Raw genomic sequence first — 17,118 nt, forward strand, 5'->3', positions numbered from 1 at the left:
GATGATATTCATAAGATTCCACTTTGTGAAGAATGTTTTTGGATCCATAAATTGAATTGTGTTACCCCTGTGGTCTTTACATGACTTTGAATTTGTCATGCTTTTTGTAATAGTAGGTTATAAAACATAGAATTTAAGATTGGCCTGAAGGCTATGCTGACATTATATATTACATAAATTGTGTTAGAGCCCTTTAATGGACTCAACAGGTGAAGGTAATTAGGGTTTTTAAATCTCTAGCACTGGAGCATCATTTTGCCTTGAGCCATTTTTGAGCACGCTGCAGGTTTGGAAGCCTTTGCGGAGACTTTGGCTGCTAACAGATCAGCACTTTCGGTCGACTCAGAGACGCCTCTGAGATCGACCTAAAAAAACCAGCTCCAGACGGCAACATCTGCCATCCGCCCCTGTCCCGTACTAACCCCGTCCTCTAGGCCGATCCACCCGGCTCAAAAAGGTACCACTTCAAAAGTGGTGCCTTTTTGCTGGGTGCCTCCCAGCTGTTTGGAAAGCCGGGAAACACCTGGAGAGCACCTGGGGATCCGCAGACGGGATGCGCAAGCTTTCATAACGCTCCCGGGGTGTCCATGGCCCGCCCCTTTCCCCAAGCACTATCTGGATGCTCCGGGGCACTCTAGTTCTGTCCGGCTTTATTTGGAGTGGCTTCAAGCCGCTCCAAATCAGCCTTCTGATATCACCCTTTGTGTCCTTTTTGAAAATTCTTATAAGATTTGCTCAGTATTGTGTGTAAATTTATCACAGCATAACAGTAAGTATATGGATCATGGATTTTGATTACGTATGGTGTTGGAGAGTGGATTAATTGTATTGTTGTGATATTTTAATATTCCAGTACAAGAATTAGATTACCCCTTGCCTGAAAAAATATTTATGAAACTGAAACAGGAGCGACCAGCTGACTGCCTGTCACGTGGGATTCCATTCTGATGCAGAGCACTGGCTGAAGGAATCTGAGTCCGTGTCTTCGTTCCCTCATCATGGGATTCCCACTACTATGAAATGTGAATGAAGAGGGTTTCCTCGACTGAAACCAAAGGTGCCCGTGTTTTGAACTATTGGGACTTGTTGTAGTCTTTAGCATCTTTGCTTCAGTATTGTTTGGATTGAATGTTATTTGTATAAAGCCTGCAGAACTGATATTGAATCATTAGTAATTTTGTCACAATAATGGATGACTCAGGGCCTGCTCCATCAAACTACAGAGTTCAAGAAGGACAGTTTCAGATTGGGAGGCAGTTGCAAGAGGCGTGTCTTCAACAGAGTCTGCATATATTCCTCTGTGCTGTAAACCAATGGCAAGATACCAGGTGGTTAGGAGCTAAATGAGTTGCTTGATCCTTGTTGCAGCTAAAACAGGTGAAGAGATGGCTTCCCTCAGCTTTTTCTCCCCGGAGCAGTTGCTGACTGGTATTGGAGTTCTGAGCGTTCTCTGGCTCTGTCTGAAGGCTGCCTGGAGTTTAGCACAGGGGCTGAGGATCCACGTGTTGTCTCATGTGTGGAAAGGGGTAGATTTGACTTCTTATGGACCTTGGGCAGGTAAGTTCCATGTAATTGCTGTTTCTCTTTCCACTCTTTCTGCGATGACCTCATATTGTGGGGACAGGGGGATATATAGACCGTCAGCAATTAGTCCCTTGATAGTTTATGTGAATAGATTCAGCTTATGTGAATAGATTAATGGAGGCACCATGCTAAGCTGCTCTCTGATGAAGAGACCTTTGGCTCTCAAAAACCTGTTCCCTGAAATTCTTGTTGGTCTCTACGGTGCTCTTGGATTCTAATCTTCTTCTACTACCACAGACCGCCCCCCCCCCCTTGGCTACCCTCTGAAAAAAAATTTAAAAATTAAATTATGTTTTACTGTAAACCTTCACAAGCAGTATTGTTTACAGGTGGAAAAAAATTCTCTCGCGGAAGTCAGTGTTCTTCTAAAGACAGCGCTTGCCGCAAACCATGTCGAAGCACAGAAAATTGGCTTTCTTCTTCAAAACTATCCTGTTAGATGCCATTACATGCAGTGTAACCAAGTAAACCAACTCTCTGCTCATGACCTGAGTTCGATCCTGGAGGAAGCTGGGTCCAGGTAGCCAGCTCAAGGTCGACTCAGCCTTCCATCCTTCTGAGGTCGGTAAAATGAGCGCCCAGCTTGCTGGGGAGGGGTGGGGGGAAGTGTAGAGGACCGGGGAAGGCAAGGGCAAACCACCCCACAAAAAGTCTGCCGTGAAAACATTGTGATGCATTGTCATTCGGAGTCAGAAATGACTGGTGCTTGCACAGGGGACTGCCTTTACCCTTTTAACCAAGTAAATATTTAACTGATGAGGTTTCTGTTTTTAATTCTGGGGCAGTCCCAGCATTTTTTCTTCATATATCTATCTGATGAAGAGGGCTGTGACTGGTGAAAGCTCATATTGAAAGAAAAGAAGGTCAATTGTATTGTTATGGTTTTAATACTGTTTATTAATGTTGCCTTTGTTTATTTTATGTTGTTAGCCCCCTTGAGTCTTTGCAAAATGGGCGGGATAGAAATCTAACGTAATGATAAATAAATAATTAAATCTTTAAGATGCTACTGGAGTTCCATTTTATTTTGCTATGATAAGCTAAGCTACCCTTTTGCAACCCAGGGTTTAGAGTTATAGTTCAGTTTGCAACCAGGAAATGAAATTGGTGGCACAAGCAGATTGTTTCAGCCAAATAATCCAGTTTTTTCTTATGCAGAATTTCTCAGAGCAAAAGTTGCATTTTAAATGTGGATTGAATTTTCTAAAAAAAAAAAAATGAAGCTTTAAATTCAGTGTAAATATATTCAGAGTCTTTGTGTGTGGTTAGTAGAGTTTCACTTCTCTCAATGTTTAAATCTGAAGTCAAAGAACTTGAATGACAGCCAGATAATGTTGAAACTCAGAGTATCATCCCATCACCCTTCTTCAAACATTTCCAGGACCTACATATATTATGCTCCTGATTCAGTGTCTTCAGAGATCCGTGAGAAGTAACAGTAATGCTATGGGATACAATTTGCTGGGTATTTCTGGGAAATGTCTATAGTCCACTAGGGAAATGTCTACAGGGGTGGGCAAAGAAAATAAATAGGGGAAATTCAGATTCGGGAGTATTCGGGGCTTAAAAATTTAAGGAGGGGGAATATTTCCTAATAGCAGATTCGGTAGCAGAATCTGAATCGGGAGATATTTGGCTATTCCCAAATATACAGCCCAATTATACCTTATGGGCCATTGAAGTCAAAGGCAAAATAGGGTCTAATGAATTGCAGCTGAGGGGTGAGGAGGTTTGAGGTAGAGGCTCCAAATTTGCAGGGGAGATGCAGAAGCCTCTTCCCCTCAGAGCCCCATTTCCCCCTATGACGGGAAAAAGCAGTGGGAATTACAGTGGGGAAAGTTACTCTGGGGAGAGAAGGGGGTCTGAGTGAGAGGCAGTGTTCCCTCTAAGCTGAGCTAGCTCACAGATTTGTAGCCTCAAGCTCACACAGTTTTCTTTTAGCTCAGGAAGGATGACCCCAGAGCACACTAATTTATGCAATAGCTCACCCAACTTTGGTGTGCAGTGTTCCCCAGGGGGCAGTCGTCTCCCCAAAGTTATTTAACATCTCTATGTGCCCTCTCGCCCAGCTGATATGGAGCTTTAGGCTGTGACACTCAGCAATAACTATAGATAGAATGCCGTCCCAGACAGTCTGGCCAGAAGTCTAGGGGCTGTGTCTGGTTGGTTGAAGCGGAGCCGGCTGAAACTAAATCCTACAAAGATGGAGGTTCTGTGGCTGAGCCAGGGATCTCAGGTTGGGATGCCAACTTGCAACCCTTGACAATGATCCACTAACACCAAGGCCAATTGCAAAGAGCTTAGGAGTAGTTCTGGAAAACCCTCCCTTTCAACAGAAGCTCAAATCACAAATGTTGCCAAACTGGCAGTTTTGCATCTGTGCCAGATTCAGCAACTGGTCCCTCCCCTTCCTGTCTTGCCCCTATGCAATAATCACCTCCAGACTAGGCTACTGTAACTCGCTCTTTGCAGAGCTACCCTTGAGACTGACTCAGAAACTCCAACTAGTCCACGTGTGCTTACAAGCACTCCATCTAGAGCCCATAGACAACTGGGGCTCTGCCAGCTGCACTAGCTCCAAGTTGAATACTAGATCATATTCAAGACTTCGGTTCTAATCTTCAAAGCCCCTCTCTCCTGCTACGCCCCCACAGAAAGCACTGTGCTCTATGAACAGCAACCTTCTGGCGGTCCCCGGCCCCAAAAGTATTCATCTTGTTTCAACCCAGGCCAGAGCCTTTTCAGCTCTGGCACCAGCCTGGCGGAATGCTCTTCCAAATGAGATCCGAGCCCTGAAGAACTTGATCCAGTTCCAGAGGCAGGCCCATAGACAGAGGGGGGCCCAATGGGGCTCTGCCCCTTTGATTTTGCAGCGCCCTGCCCAACCAGCAATCTGCCGGCTCTTGAGGCTCAATTAATTAATTAATACTACCCCCGGCACCCCTTCCCCCAAAAAATCCTGGCTATGGCCCTGGGGCCTGTAAAACAAAAAGTTTTTGCCAGGCATTTTGAGGCAGCGAATCTCCCTTGCCATCTGGCCTTCCTCAGCCTTTCAGAGCCCTCCCTCCCCTCACTGCATTCTTGTACTGGCTTTCATAAACACATAAGTGCCACAACTGCTCTGGGACATAAGATGTTATTAGTGCCTGCCGCTATCTGATTTTAGACTGAGAGCCAGTTTGGTGTAGTGGTTAAGTATGCAGACTCTTATCTTAAGTATGCAGACCGGGTTTGATTCCCTACTCCTCCACTTGCACCTGCTGGAATGGCCTTGGGTCAGCCAGAGCTCTGGCAGAGGATGTCCTTGAAAGGGCAGCTGCTGTGAGAGCCCTCTCAGCCCCACCCGCTTCACAGGGTGTCTGTTGTGGGGGAGGAAGGTAAAGGAGATCGTACGCCGCTCTGAGACTCTGTCCTTGAAAGGGCAGCTGCTGGGAGAGCCCTCTCCAGCCCCACCCACCTCACAGGGTGTCTGTTGTGGGGGAGGAAGGTAAAGGAGATCGTAGGCCGCTCTGAGACTCTGTCCTTGAAAGGGCAGCTGTTGTGAGAGCCCTCTCAGCCCCACCCGCTTCACAGGGTGTCTGTTGTGGGGGAGGAAGGTAAAGGAGATCGTAGGCCGCTCTGAGACTCTTTGGAGTGGAGGGCGGGATATAAATCCAATATCATCATCTTCTTCTTCTTCTTTATCCTCAACTGTTATTACATTAATTTGTTTTTTAATAGCAAATGATGCTGTTTTTCACTTCTTGTTACCTGCCCTGAGCTTTGCAGTACTGGGAAGGCCAGTTTAGAAACCTAATTAAATCAATATATAAAACTGGTGGTGTGTGTGTGTTCGGGAGCCAATTAGGGTTGTCAAGTACCTTGAAGCCTCCGGTGGGGGACTTTCCCATAGAGTTTTCCCTCCCAAATGACTGGAGTGTCCGGGAAAACCATAGAATCTAGAATTGTGGGAATCAAGAAAAGTCGAGGCTAAGAGGCTTTTTCTTAACACTGGTCATCTGAAACCAGCCATGGTGTTGCTCAGGGGTTGTTTTGTAGAAAAATAGGTGGCGGAGCTCATTAACATAACTCACAAGCATATGCCACACCGCCCCCCAGCCAGAAACAACTCGACGCAAGAAAGGAGAGCCCCGGGCGAGCAAGGCCTGCTTGGGTTGGCTAAAGATCCAGCCAGCCCAAGCAGGCCTCGTTTGCTTGGAGCTCTCCTGGGCTGCCCCCCCTCCCTGCCCAAAATCACATAAGAAGTGGGAAAAGGGTGGTGGGAGCTTCTCCAAGGGTTAACGAGGGCTGCTGGGAGCGTGGCAAAGCCCCTGGTGGCTGACTAGGGTTGCCAATCCCCAGGTGGGGGCAGGGGATCCCCCGGTTTGGAGGCCCTCCCCCCACTTCAGGGTCGTCAGAAAGCGGGGGGAGGGGAGGGAAATGTCTGCTGGGAACTCTATTATTCCCTATGGAGATTTATTCCCATAGAAAATCATGGAGAATTGATCCGCGGGTATCTGGGGCTCTGGGGGGGCTGTTTTTGGGGGTAATTTTCAGTATAGCATCTGGTGCCTCTCCCCAAAATACCCCCCAAGTTTCAAAAAGATTGGATCAGGGGGTCCAATTCTATGAGCCCCAAAAGAAGGTGCCCCTATCCTTCATTATTTCCTATGGAAGGAAGGCATTGAAAAGGTGTGCCGCCCCTTTAAATGTAATGGCCAGAACTCCCTTTGGAGTTCAATGATGCTTGTCACAGCCTTGATCTTGGCTCCACTCCTAATGTCTCCTGGCTCCACCCCCAAAGTCTCCTGGCTCCACCCCCAAAGTCCCCAGATATTTCTTGAATTGGACTTGGCAACCCTATGGCTGACTGGCTGACCACTCTCCTCATTCAGGGATTGTTATGCAGCTGCACCTACTATTCAATGGACAAAGTAGATGGAGAGGAAGAGTGGGAAAGGTTCTGGAGCTGAGGCTTGGTGTTGAATAAAATGCATCCTAAAACCACCTACCACCCTTTTGAGGAACTGTACCTTTATCTTCTTTGCAGTGGTAACTGGAGCCACAAGTGGTATTGGAAAAGCCTACGCCCATGAGGTAAGTCAATAAGTGCCCGTGGCGTTCCTGTCTAGGACCATTTGGGATGTCCCCTGGCCTCAAGTCAAGGGGAAGAAGATTTTCACTCTCATACTTCTCTTTATTCTGGATCCCCTACTAGGTTACAGGAATGGGGGAAGGGCACTTCACAACAACTTATTTCCCAACCTCTGTAACCAAAAGACATCTGTGCACGTAAAAAAGTTGCTTGTCACACTGTATAAAAAGTTAACACTGGCGCCTTACTAACAGAGTCCTTCAGTTTTGCTGCCAAGGTCCCCTTTATTGCAATAAAGTTGTGTCCACTTCTGGAATCCAACGGGTTGTGTCCATTGTTCCCTCTAAACTGAGTTAGAGTGAGCTAGCTCATATTTTTTTAGTTTCCAGCTCACACATTTTTGTCTTAGCTCTGGAAAAATGGCCCCAGAGGAAACTAATTTATACAGTAGCTCATGACTTTAATGCCAGTAGCTCAGAAAGTAGAATTTTTGCTCACTAGATTCCACAGCACAGAGGGAGTGTTGGTTGTGTTCATCATTGGGCACTGGCACACCAGGATAAGGGGTCCATTTGGTTAACAGCTACTCCCTTTGGATTCATGCCTGACCTTCATTTTCTTCTTCCTCTGCCAGCTTGCTAGAAGAGGCCTCAACATGGTCCTCATCAGCCGTTCCCTGGAGAAACTGAAGCAGGTGGCCTCAGAAATTGGTGAGTGAGGCCCTGCTGGCCTGGGTGGAAATGAAGTATTACTAAGAAAAGTTCTTAACTGCAGGAGCGGTAGGAAGCTTAGTTTATTATAACCCAAGCCCTAGAATCCATCAGAAGTTAAACGCGTTGCCGTTAAAGGTGAAATTATGCCCCTAGACTTGAACGAATCATATGAGAATCACTCAAATAAGCGTGTCACAGAAGATGAAATGAGGAGCTCAGCTGGGAAATTGTTCTGCGAGTAGGACTGCGAGACCTCCTTACACTTTTCGAGCTATGGATGGTGCTCTCTTTTGAGCATGAGCAGAAGAATCTCTTGCCCCTCCACCTGAGATTGTATTTATTGATCTCATTTCTTAGTGGGTGGAACTCTCCTTAGGGTAGTGTTGTCAATTCTTTACCTGAAATCAAACTATCTGAGGCAGTCAATAAGCATCTCTGCACACTGTCGCCTTGCAGGAGGCTGTCTGAAATGGAGGTGTTGAAATGCACCCGGAAAGATCACTGGATGCTGTCAAGGAGGATGCAGAGGAATTTTTGGGGGTGAACCACAATCTCTGTGTTGGTACTGTAATTTGTGGTTAGACTGAGGCACAGATGAGGTCCCAGCTCTCCCACTGCGTGAAATTCTCTCTTTATTTCTTAGAGGAGCAGCACGGCCGAAGCACCAAGGTGATCCAAGTAGATTTCACCCATGGCTCAGAAATCTATGAGTCAATTCGAGCCGCTTTGCAGGGTCTGGAGGTTGGCATTCTAGGTAAGTTCGAACATTGGGTCTCTCTATGTCTCGGTGGTAGTAGTAACCATCAGGTGACCAAGTGTTGTTTTCTGGCACCCACCCACTGAAAAAAAAAAAAATCTCCAGAGCATAATGATTTCCACTGTGTGAATAGAGGTAAGCTGTGGCAGAAGAAGACGACGACATTGGATTTATATTCTGCCCTCCACTCAAGAATCTCAGAGTGGCTCACAAACTCCTTTACCTTCCTCCCCCACAACAGACACCCTGTGAAGTGGGTGGGGCGGAGAGGGCTCTCACAGCAGCTGCCCTTTCAAGGACAACCTCTGCCAGAGCTATGGCTGACCCAAGGCCATTCCAGCAGCTGCAAGTGAAGGAGTGGGGAATCAAACCCGGTTCTCCCAGATCAGAGTCTGCGCACTTAACCACTACACCAAACTGGCCCTCTTTATGCCTGGCTCTATGTCCTGTGGAAGCCATTTTGTGGCTACACCCGCCACTTTATATCAAGGTGCTCACAGTTTCAAAAAAACATTAGGAACATCTGCTCTGCAAATTAAAGCTCCAGCATGAATTGTTCTCTCCTCCTTTTTAACATTCCACTGGTGTAAAAGCAGAAAAAGTAAAAAAAATAGCTTGTTCATGTTAAGTAAAATCTAGCCAAATCCACATCTGATGTAAATTGCCCAGATCCTGGCTTGGGCCAGAATGGGGTGATTCAGTAACAACAACGACGACAACAACAACATGATGTCATAGAGTCACCATTTGGGGAAGGACTTAGCAGTTGCAGCATTACACAAGTGCAAAATAGGAGATGTGAGTCCTGGAATAAGTGAGGAGTCTTTTGTCTGTCTGTCTGATGTCTGTCTATCTATCTATCTATCTATCTATCTATCTATCTATCTATCTATCTATCTATCTATCTATCTATCTATCTATCTATCTATCTATCTATCTAGAGATTTATAACCAACTGCTTTTCCTGCAACCTGGGGTGGCTCTCACAACATTTTGAAAATACAACAGAACCATAAGGTCCATAATGAAAACAGTTAAAATCCATCCCTCTCACACAAAACCAGGATGGCAGTCCTTTTGCGTCCCAATAATGGATTACCACAGTTTACAAACTCACCAAGCCCCCACATTGTTCTCATGACCCCATGCCCCCCCCCACACACCTGGGAGGGCAGGCATGGCGGCATGGCAGGGGAGTGCAGGGAGGTGAGCCAGGCGAGCCACGCCCGCGCTCTCAGAAGCAAGCCAAGCTGCCCTTCTTACGGCAGTGTTGGAGCATCTCCGAGAGTGCACTCGCAGGCGTTCTCCTCGAAGCTCGGCTTGCTTTGCGAGGGAAGTCAGGCTCAGAGGAGAATGCACCCAGCCCGGCTGTTCTCACCTTGAAGGCGAGAGCAGGCAGGGCCGGGCACATTGTTCTCCTCTGAGCTCAGCTTCCCTTGCAAGCGAAACCGAGCTTGGAGGAGGAGAAGGTGACCCACTCGGCTTCTCTCGCCTGAAGGCAAGAGCAGTCAGGAGGGGCCGGGAGAAGCTGAGAGTGGTAGGGCAGGGGGACGGGTGCATTCTCCTCTGAGCCTGATTTCCCTCGCAAAGCAAGCCGAGCTTCGAGGAGAACGCTTGCGAGTGCGGTCTCATTTGGAGTACTGTGTGCAGTTCTGGTCGCCGCACCTCAAAAAAGATATTATAGCATTGGAGAAAGTCCAGAAAGGGGCAACTAGAATGATTAAAGGATCAGAACACTTTCGCTATGAAGAAAGGTTAAAACGCTTCGGGCTCTTTAGCTTGGAGAAACGTCAACTGCGGGGTGACATGATAGAGGTTTACAAGATTATGCACGGGATGGAGAAAGTAGAGAAAGAAGTCCTTTTTTCCCTTTCTCGCAATACAAGAACTCGTGGGCATTCGATGAAATTGCTGAGCAGTCAGGTTAAAATGGATAAAAAGAAGTCCTTCTTCACCCAAAGGGTGATTAACATGCGGAATTCACTGCCACAGGAGGTGGTGGCAGCTACAAGCATAGCCAGCTTCAAGAAGGGTTTGGATAAAAATATGGAGCAGAGGTCCATCAGTGGCTATTAGCGACAGTGTGTATATGTATATATATATAATTCTTTTGGCCACTGTGTTACACAGAGTGTTGGACTGGATGGGCCATTGGCCTGATCCAACATGGCTTCTCTTATGTTCTTCTGTGACACAGAGCGTTGGACTGGATGGGCCATTGGCCTGATCCAACATGGCTTCTCTTATGTTCTTATGTGACACAGAGTATTGGACTGGATGGGCCATTGGCCGGATCCAACATGGCTTCTCTTATGTTCTTATGTGACACAGAGTATTGGACTGGATGGGCCATTGGCCTGATCCAACAGGGCTTCTCTTATGTTCTTATGTGACACAGAGTATTGGACTGGATGGGCCATTGGCCTGATCCAACAGAGCTTCTCTTATGTGACTCAGAGTGTTGGACTGGATGGGCCACTGGCCTGATCCAACATGGCTTCTCTTATGTTCTTATGTGACACAGAGTATTGGACTGGATGGGCCATTGGCCTGATCCAACAGGGCTTCTCTTCTGTTCTTATGTGACACAGAGTATTGGACTGGATGGGCCATTGGCCTGATCCAACATGGCTTCTCTTATGTTCTTATGTGACACAGAGTATTGGACTGGATTGGCCATTGGCCGGATCCAACATGGCTTCTCTTATGTTCTTATGTGACACAGAGTATTGGACTGGATGGGCCATTGGCCTGATCCAACAGGGCTTCTCTTATGTTCTTATGTGACACAGAGTATTGGACTGGATGGGCCATTGGCCTGATCCAACAGAGCTTCTCTTATGTTCTTATATGACTCAGAGTGTTGGACTGGATGGGCCACTGGCCTGATCCAACATGGCTTCTCTTATGTTCTTATGTGACACAGAGTATTGGACTGGATGGGCCATTGGCCTGATCCAACAGGGCTTCTCTTCTGTTCTTATGTGACACAGAGTATTGGACTGGATGGGCCATTGGCCTGATCCAACAGGGCTTCTCTTATGTTCTTATGTGACACAGAGTGTTGGACTGGATGGGCCACTGGCCTGATCCAACATGGCTTCTCTTATGTTCTTATGTGACACAGAGTGTTGGACTGGATGGGCCATTGGCCTGATCCAAAATGGCTTCTCTTATGTTCTTATGTGACACAGAGTGTTGGACTGGATGGGCCATTGGCCTGATCCAACATGGCTTCTCTTATGTTCTTATGTGACACAGAGTGTTGGACTGGATGGGCCACTGGCCTGATCCAACAGGGCTTCTCTTATGTTCTTATGTGACACAGAGTGTTGGACTAGATGGACCACTGGCCTGATCCAACATGGCTTCTCTTATGTTCTTATGCACCCCTTAGGGGGGGTGGAGTCCCAGGCTGCCATATACCTCACTTATTCCTGGCCATGGGCAAGCCAGGTCCCTCTGCAGTCCATCAAATATAAAATTAACATAGGAAAATTATTCTTTAATTATACTGGATAAAATCACAACACAAATTGTTGCATGTGACTATGACATATTTTAATCCAAAAATAACAACGCTAAATATAGGTCATACCTGTTCATTCTCATAAATGGAGATGAATGGTTATCCACAATTATAAGTATCTGTGGCGCTTTAAGAGCCCCGTGGCACAGAGTGGTAAAGCTGCAGTCCTGCAGTCGGGGCCCTCTGCTCACGACCTGAGTTCGATCCCAGAGGAATCTGGTTTCAGGTAGCCGGCTCCAGGTTGACTCAGCCTTCCATCCTTCCGAGGTCGGTCAAAGGAGTCCCCAACTTGCTGGGGGGGAAGCGTAGAGGACTGGGGAAGGCAATGGCAAACCACCCCATAAAAAGTCTGCCGTGAAAACGTTGTGAAATCAGCGTCACCCCAGGGTTGAAAACGACTGGTTCTTGCACAGAGGACTACCTTTAACTTTATGGTGCTTTACATGGTATTTTCCCACGTTGGCTTATTTCCATGTGGACTTTTTTTTGTGAGCATTTATAACTGTGGGATTTTTTTCTGTGAACTTTTTTCCTGTGGGCTTTTTTCCAGTTACCGACAACCCCATGATTATGGAACAACCTCCCAAGAGAGGTGTGCCTCACTTTCCATCCATGCGAGGCAGCTGAAGAGGTTTTATTAGGACGGCTGTTTGATTAGAGCAGTCATAAATGGTGATTTTAAATTTGATTTTATGTGTGTCTATGTAATCTATTTAATGCGTTTTATTTATACTGTCAGTCTCCTGGATCCCCATAAGGAAGAAAGGTGGCTTATAAATAAATAAATAAAAGATTTATTCAATTGCAAGCCTGGAGTGGATGTGCAGCCGGAGATGGCTGAGTCGGTGGTGTGGAGTGAGAGGCGACCGGCCGAACGACGAGCAGGGCCGATATCGCTGGATGGAATGAGCGGAGTGAAGCGGCTGAGTCAGCGACGAGCAGTGAGTGGCGAGTGGAGCCGACGGGACGCCTGCAGGACGCGGGGCCGACAAGCAGAGCCGACGCGAGGTCGGGGACGCCTGCAAGACGCGAGGCCGGAGACGCCTGCTAGAGTGAGATGGAGGAGTGTTCACTGCTTGCACAAGCTGCCGACGGAGTGCGGAGGCGCCGAGTGTCTAGCGGGGCCGAGCCCCAAGAGGAGTCTACCATCGGCGGAGGCCCGGGGGCGACAGCGGATAGGGCCGGGGGTCCCGCTGCCATTGAGGGGAGCTGTAAACGACGGTCCCAACGTTGCCGGGTACCGAGTGGACTGGCCTCTCCACGGGGAGAGCAGCGGGACTTCATAGCGCGGCGGGGAACACGAGAAGGGTCTCTACCCCCCCCCCCCCCCCGGGCTCACCAGGCCATGTAGAAGACATTAGACCTGCACCCGGCACGACGATCGCTACCCGGTGATACGGCTGGCTCGGCACCGCCCCCTACATTAACATTAACGTTGGTTTTGCACCTACCCGCACTTCATCACTTTCTCACTGGTCACTTTATCACACTCTGCTTCTACCTCACACCACATCGTACTACCTCGACCAGGAAGAACTCATATTGCACTTTATCAACGTTCTACCTCACCCATGGACTACTAGTTTAAAAATTGATTTGGGAATTAGCTTACTTGTTTAACCTATTAGATATTTATTGTATGTATTGGATTTGAATTTATGAATTTTATTGGCTAATTAAATTGAGGATAACTTATGGGGTGGGATTTATAATTAATTTTAGCCATCAGACTTAAATTATGTATCTGACCAATCATATATAAGGGAATTGGGGGTAGGTTTATTGGGTTAATCCGAATATAGGGATCTAGTAGGACCGTGTGACCTGGAGAGCGTTGTGACTACTGTGCGCCAGTGTTGGCTAGGACAGCGGTAACCACCAGTGGGGAATGGCTGGTCTAGGGATTCCAGTGCTCCTGGGGAGGGGGAGGTATGGCGGTGGGAGCAGACGATATAAGGGAGGGAGACCGAGACAGGTCAGTGCTCACTCACCCTCCAATCTGTGTCCCATCCCAATGGTGACAGGGAGTAGGGCCCAGAAGAATAACCCGCCTCCATCATTGGTGTTATGCAATGCCAGGTCCATTAACAATAAGACTTCTGTCCTTCGAGAGTTCCTAATCGCACAGGACATGGACCTGGCATGCGTGACCGAAACTTGGGTCCGAGAAGGAGATACAATAGCCCTCTCACAAACAGCTCCACCAGGTTATTCGGTCTTTCACCAATCGCGGACTAGCGGGCGGGGGGGAGGAGTGTCATTATTTATACGTGAAGCTTACTCCTTCAGGGCGCTCCCGGCCCCAAAGTTCGAAGGCATTGAATGTGCTGGCTTGGCACTGGAGGCTGGAGAGGGATTGGCGATCTGGCTGGTATACCATACACCTAACGCACCAGCCGGCGCCTTACCGTCCCTACTCGAGGCGGTGACAGGCTGGGCGCTGGAGCACCCAAGGCTGGTGATCCTGGGTGACTTCAACATCCATGCTGATGACCCGGCCTCTAGTCAGGCGACGGTCCTGGTGTCATCCATGGCTACACTAGTACTCTCTCAGTTTGTTGCAGCCCCCACTCACCAGGCCGGTCACATGTTAGACCTGGTCTTTGCGGCTGGGGTTATGGTGAACGATATAACCACTGAAGTGGTGCCATGGTCGGACCACCTCGCCCTTAGGGCTCGTATAGATATGCCACCCCAAACCTGTTTAGGCGACAAGCCTATTATGGCTCGCCCGCAGAGCCAGATGGACCCGGAACGATTCCAATCGGCCCTGCGGGATCCCTGGCCCTCTGTCGATTCCCTCAATGGCCTGGTTGAGATATGGAACGCTCAACTATCCAGGGCCATTGACGAGATCGCACCTCGACGCCCTCTACGGCCTCGGAGTAGGCTGGCTCCGTGGTACACCCCGGAGCTGCGTCAGCTAAAACAAGGTCTCAGACGGCTAGAGAGGCAATGGCAACGCACCCGTGACAAAGGATTAGAACATCTTATAGGGGGTTTATGAGGTCCTATGAGATGGCAATCAAGGCCTCAAAGAAAACATACTTTGCGACCAAGATTGCGTCTGCAAACTCGCACCCGGCACAATTGTTTAGGATAATTCGGAATTTTACCACATTGCCACAAGGCAAGCCAAATGTTAAGGAACTGGAAATAGGCTGTGAGGCTTTTGCGAAATTTTTTGCAGACAAGGTCCAATCACTCCGCCATGACTGCCCGGCCATATTAGATACAGTGAGCGAACTCGAGGCTCCGTGCGTGTCTTCTAATTCGACCCTGGACTGCTTTGACCCACTCAGCTTGGAGGAGGTTGACAGAATCCTTGTAACTGCACGCCCTACTACATGCGATCTGGAACCATGCCCCTCCTGGTTAATTAAGGCCTGCTGGGAGGAGTTAAGCTGTCCTATACGGGACATCATAAATAGATCTCTTTCGGAGGGCCATTTTCCAACACCCCTGAAGGAGGCAGTGGTCCGCCCTCTCCTGAAAAAGGTTACATCGGATCCGGCCAAGTTTGCTCATTATCGGCCGGTCTCAAATTTGCCCTTTTTGGGCAAAATTATCGAGAGGCCTGTGGCGTTGCAGTTGCAGAGCTTTCTGGATGACACTTCCACCTTGGATCCATATCAGTCCGGCTTCCGTCTGGGCCACGGGGTGGAGACGGTGTTGGTCGCCCTCATGGATGACCTCCGGCGACATCTGGATCGAGGCGGCTCGGCGGTATTGTTGTTGCTAGACCTTTCGGCTGCGTTCGATATGGTCGATCATCAGCTGCTGACCCGCCGCCTCGCTGACGCAGGAATTTGGGGGCTAGCCTTACAGTGGCTTTCCTCCTTCCTTGAAGGTCGGGGACAAAGGGTGGTGGTTGGAGGAGAGATGTCCCGGAGACACCTACTTAACTGTGGGGTGCCTCAGGGGGCAGTTCTCTCCCCAATGCTGTTTAATATCTTTATGCACCCCCTTGCCCAGATTGCCCGGAGACATGCGCTGGGTTGCCATCAGTACGCTGATGACACTCAGCTCTATCTATTGATGGGCGGCTGGACCGCCGACACCCCCATAAATTTGGAACAGGCGTTGCAGGCCGTGGCAGACTGGATCAGGCTGAGTGGGCTGAAGCTGAACCCAGGGAAGACTGAGGTCCTTTGCGTGGGTCGCTGCGGGCTGGGAGGGGAGATCTCCCTACTGGCCTTTGACGGTGCATCACTGATACCAGTGCGCAGGGTCAAGAGCCTGGGAGTGCTACTGGAGCCCCCCCTGACAATGGAGGCGCAGATAGCAGCCACCTCTAAATCCGCCTTCTTCCATCTTAGAAGGGCGAGACAGTTGGCCCCCTTCCTAGAACGTAGCGACCTAGCAACAGTGATCAACGCAACGGTCACCTCGAGATTAGACTACTGTAATGCCCTCTACATGGTGCCGAATTCGGAAGTTGCAGCTAGTGCTGAATGCGGTGGCCAGGCAGCTACTGGGACTACCTCGGTGGGAACATGTGTGGCCTGGGCTGAAGGAACTACACTGGCTTCTAATTACATTCCGAGTTCGCTACAAGGTGCTGGTCATTACCTTTAAAGCCCTATATGGCCAAGGACCTGCCTACCTTAGGGACCGCCTCTCTCCACATGTTCCCCAAAGAGCACTAAGATCTAGCTCCCAAAGACTCTTAAGGATCCCTGGACCAAAGGAGGCCAAACTGAAAGTAACAAGGGAGCAGGCCTTCTCTATAATGGCCCCCCACTGGTGGAATCAACTACCGGAGGAAGTGCGAGCCCTGCGGGGCTTGTAAAACCACCCTCTTTCTGCAAGCTTATAAGGAATCCTGAAAGTGTCTAGCCATCGGAATACATCTGTTGAATATAGCACCTAATTTATTGTAGTTTTAAATTTTATGTAACTGTTTTTTAAATGTATTTATTAATTGTATTTTAAAATTGTTTTATACAAATCATGGTATATACCATGTTCTGTTAGCCGCCCTGAGCCTGCTTCGGCGGGGAAGGCGGGATATAAATAAAATTTATTATTATTATTAATAAATTATAAAACGGGGGTTCTTCATCCAACGTGAGCTTGTGAGATGATCTACTGTGCTGTAGCTGCCAAGAGACCAAGTCTTACATATTCCCGCTCTTTTCCTTTTGAGCCCTCAGTGTCAGTGTGGTGATCTGACCTTTGGTTTGTTTGTTTTTTGCAGTGAACAATGTTGGTTTTACACAGCCCGGGATCAGGCGTTTTCTGGATTTTGATAACACTGACAAGGTAAGTGTAGTCTGAGCCCCAAGATTAGCTGGCCTTGTGTCTTTCCCCACACCCTCAAAAGTAGCATCCCACTTTTTCTTTTCTTTAAAACCCCATGCATTTTTTTAGAAGACAGAAGCAGGCTCCGAAAGGGCTTTTCTCATGTTCCTTCAGAGTATAATATAGTGGGTTCAACTCATGGAAGAGGCGAGGTGGT

General features: G+C 48.3%; 1 protein-coding gene across 1 annotated transcript in view; it reads left to right on the forward strand.

The window, feature by feature from the left end:
* The first annotated feature begins 1,323 nt into the window (after positions 1–1,323).
* Positions 1,324–17,118, forward strand: part of LOC132585873 (very-long-chain 3-oxoacyl-CoA reductase-like) — a 36,222-nt gene continuing 20,427 nt past the window's right edge. The window contains exons 1-5 of the mRNA XM_060257751.1: positions 1,324–1,557; positions 6,614–6,660; positions 7,293–7,368; positions 8,015–8,125; positions 16,858–16,922. Coding sequence (XP_060113734.1) covers positions 1,344–1,557; positions 6,614–6,660; positions 7,293–7,368; positions 8,015–8,125; positions 16,858–16,922 — 513 coding nt within the window. The 5' untranslated portion in view covers positions 1,324–1,343. The remainder of the gene's footprint in view (positions 1,558–6,613; positions 6,661–7,292; positions 7,369–8,014; positions 8,126–16,857; positions 16,923–17,118) is intronic.

Source organism: Heteronotia binoei, chromosome 17 (genome assembly GCF_032191835.1).
Source record: "Heteronotia binoei isolate CCM8104 ecotype False Entrance Well chromosome 17, APGP_CSIRO_Hbin_v1, whole genome shotgun sequence".
NCBI lineage: Eukaryota > Metazoa > Chordata > Lepidosauria > Squamata > Gekkonidae > Heteronotia > Heteronotia binoei.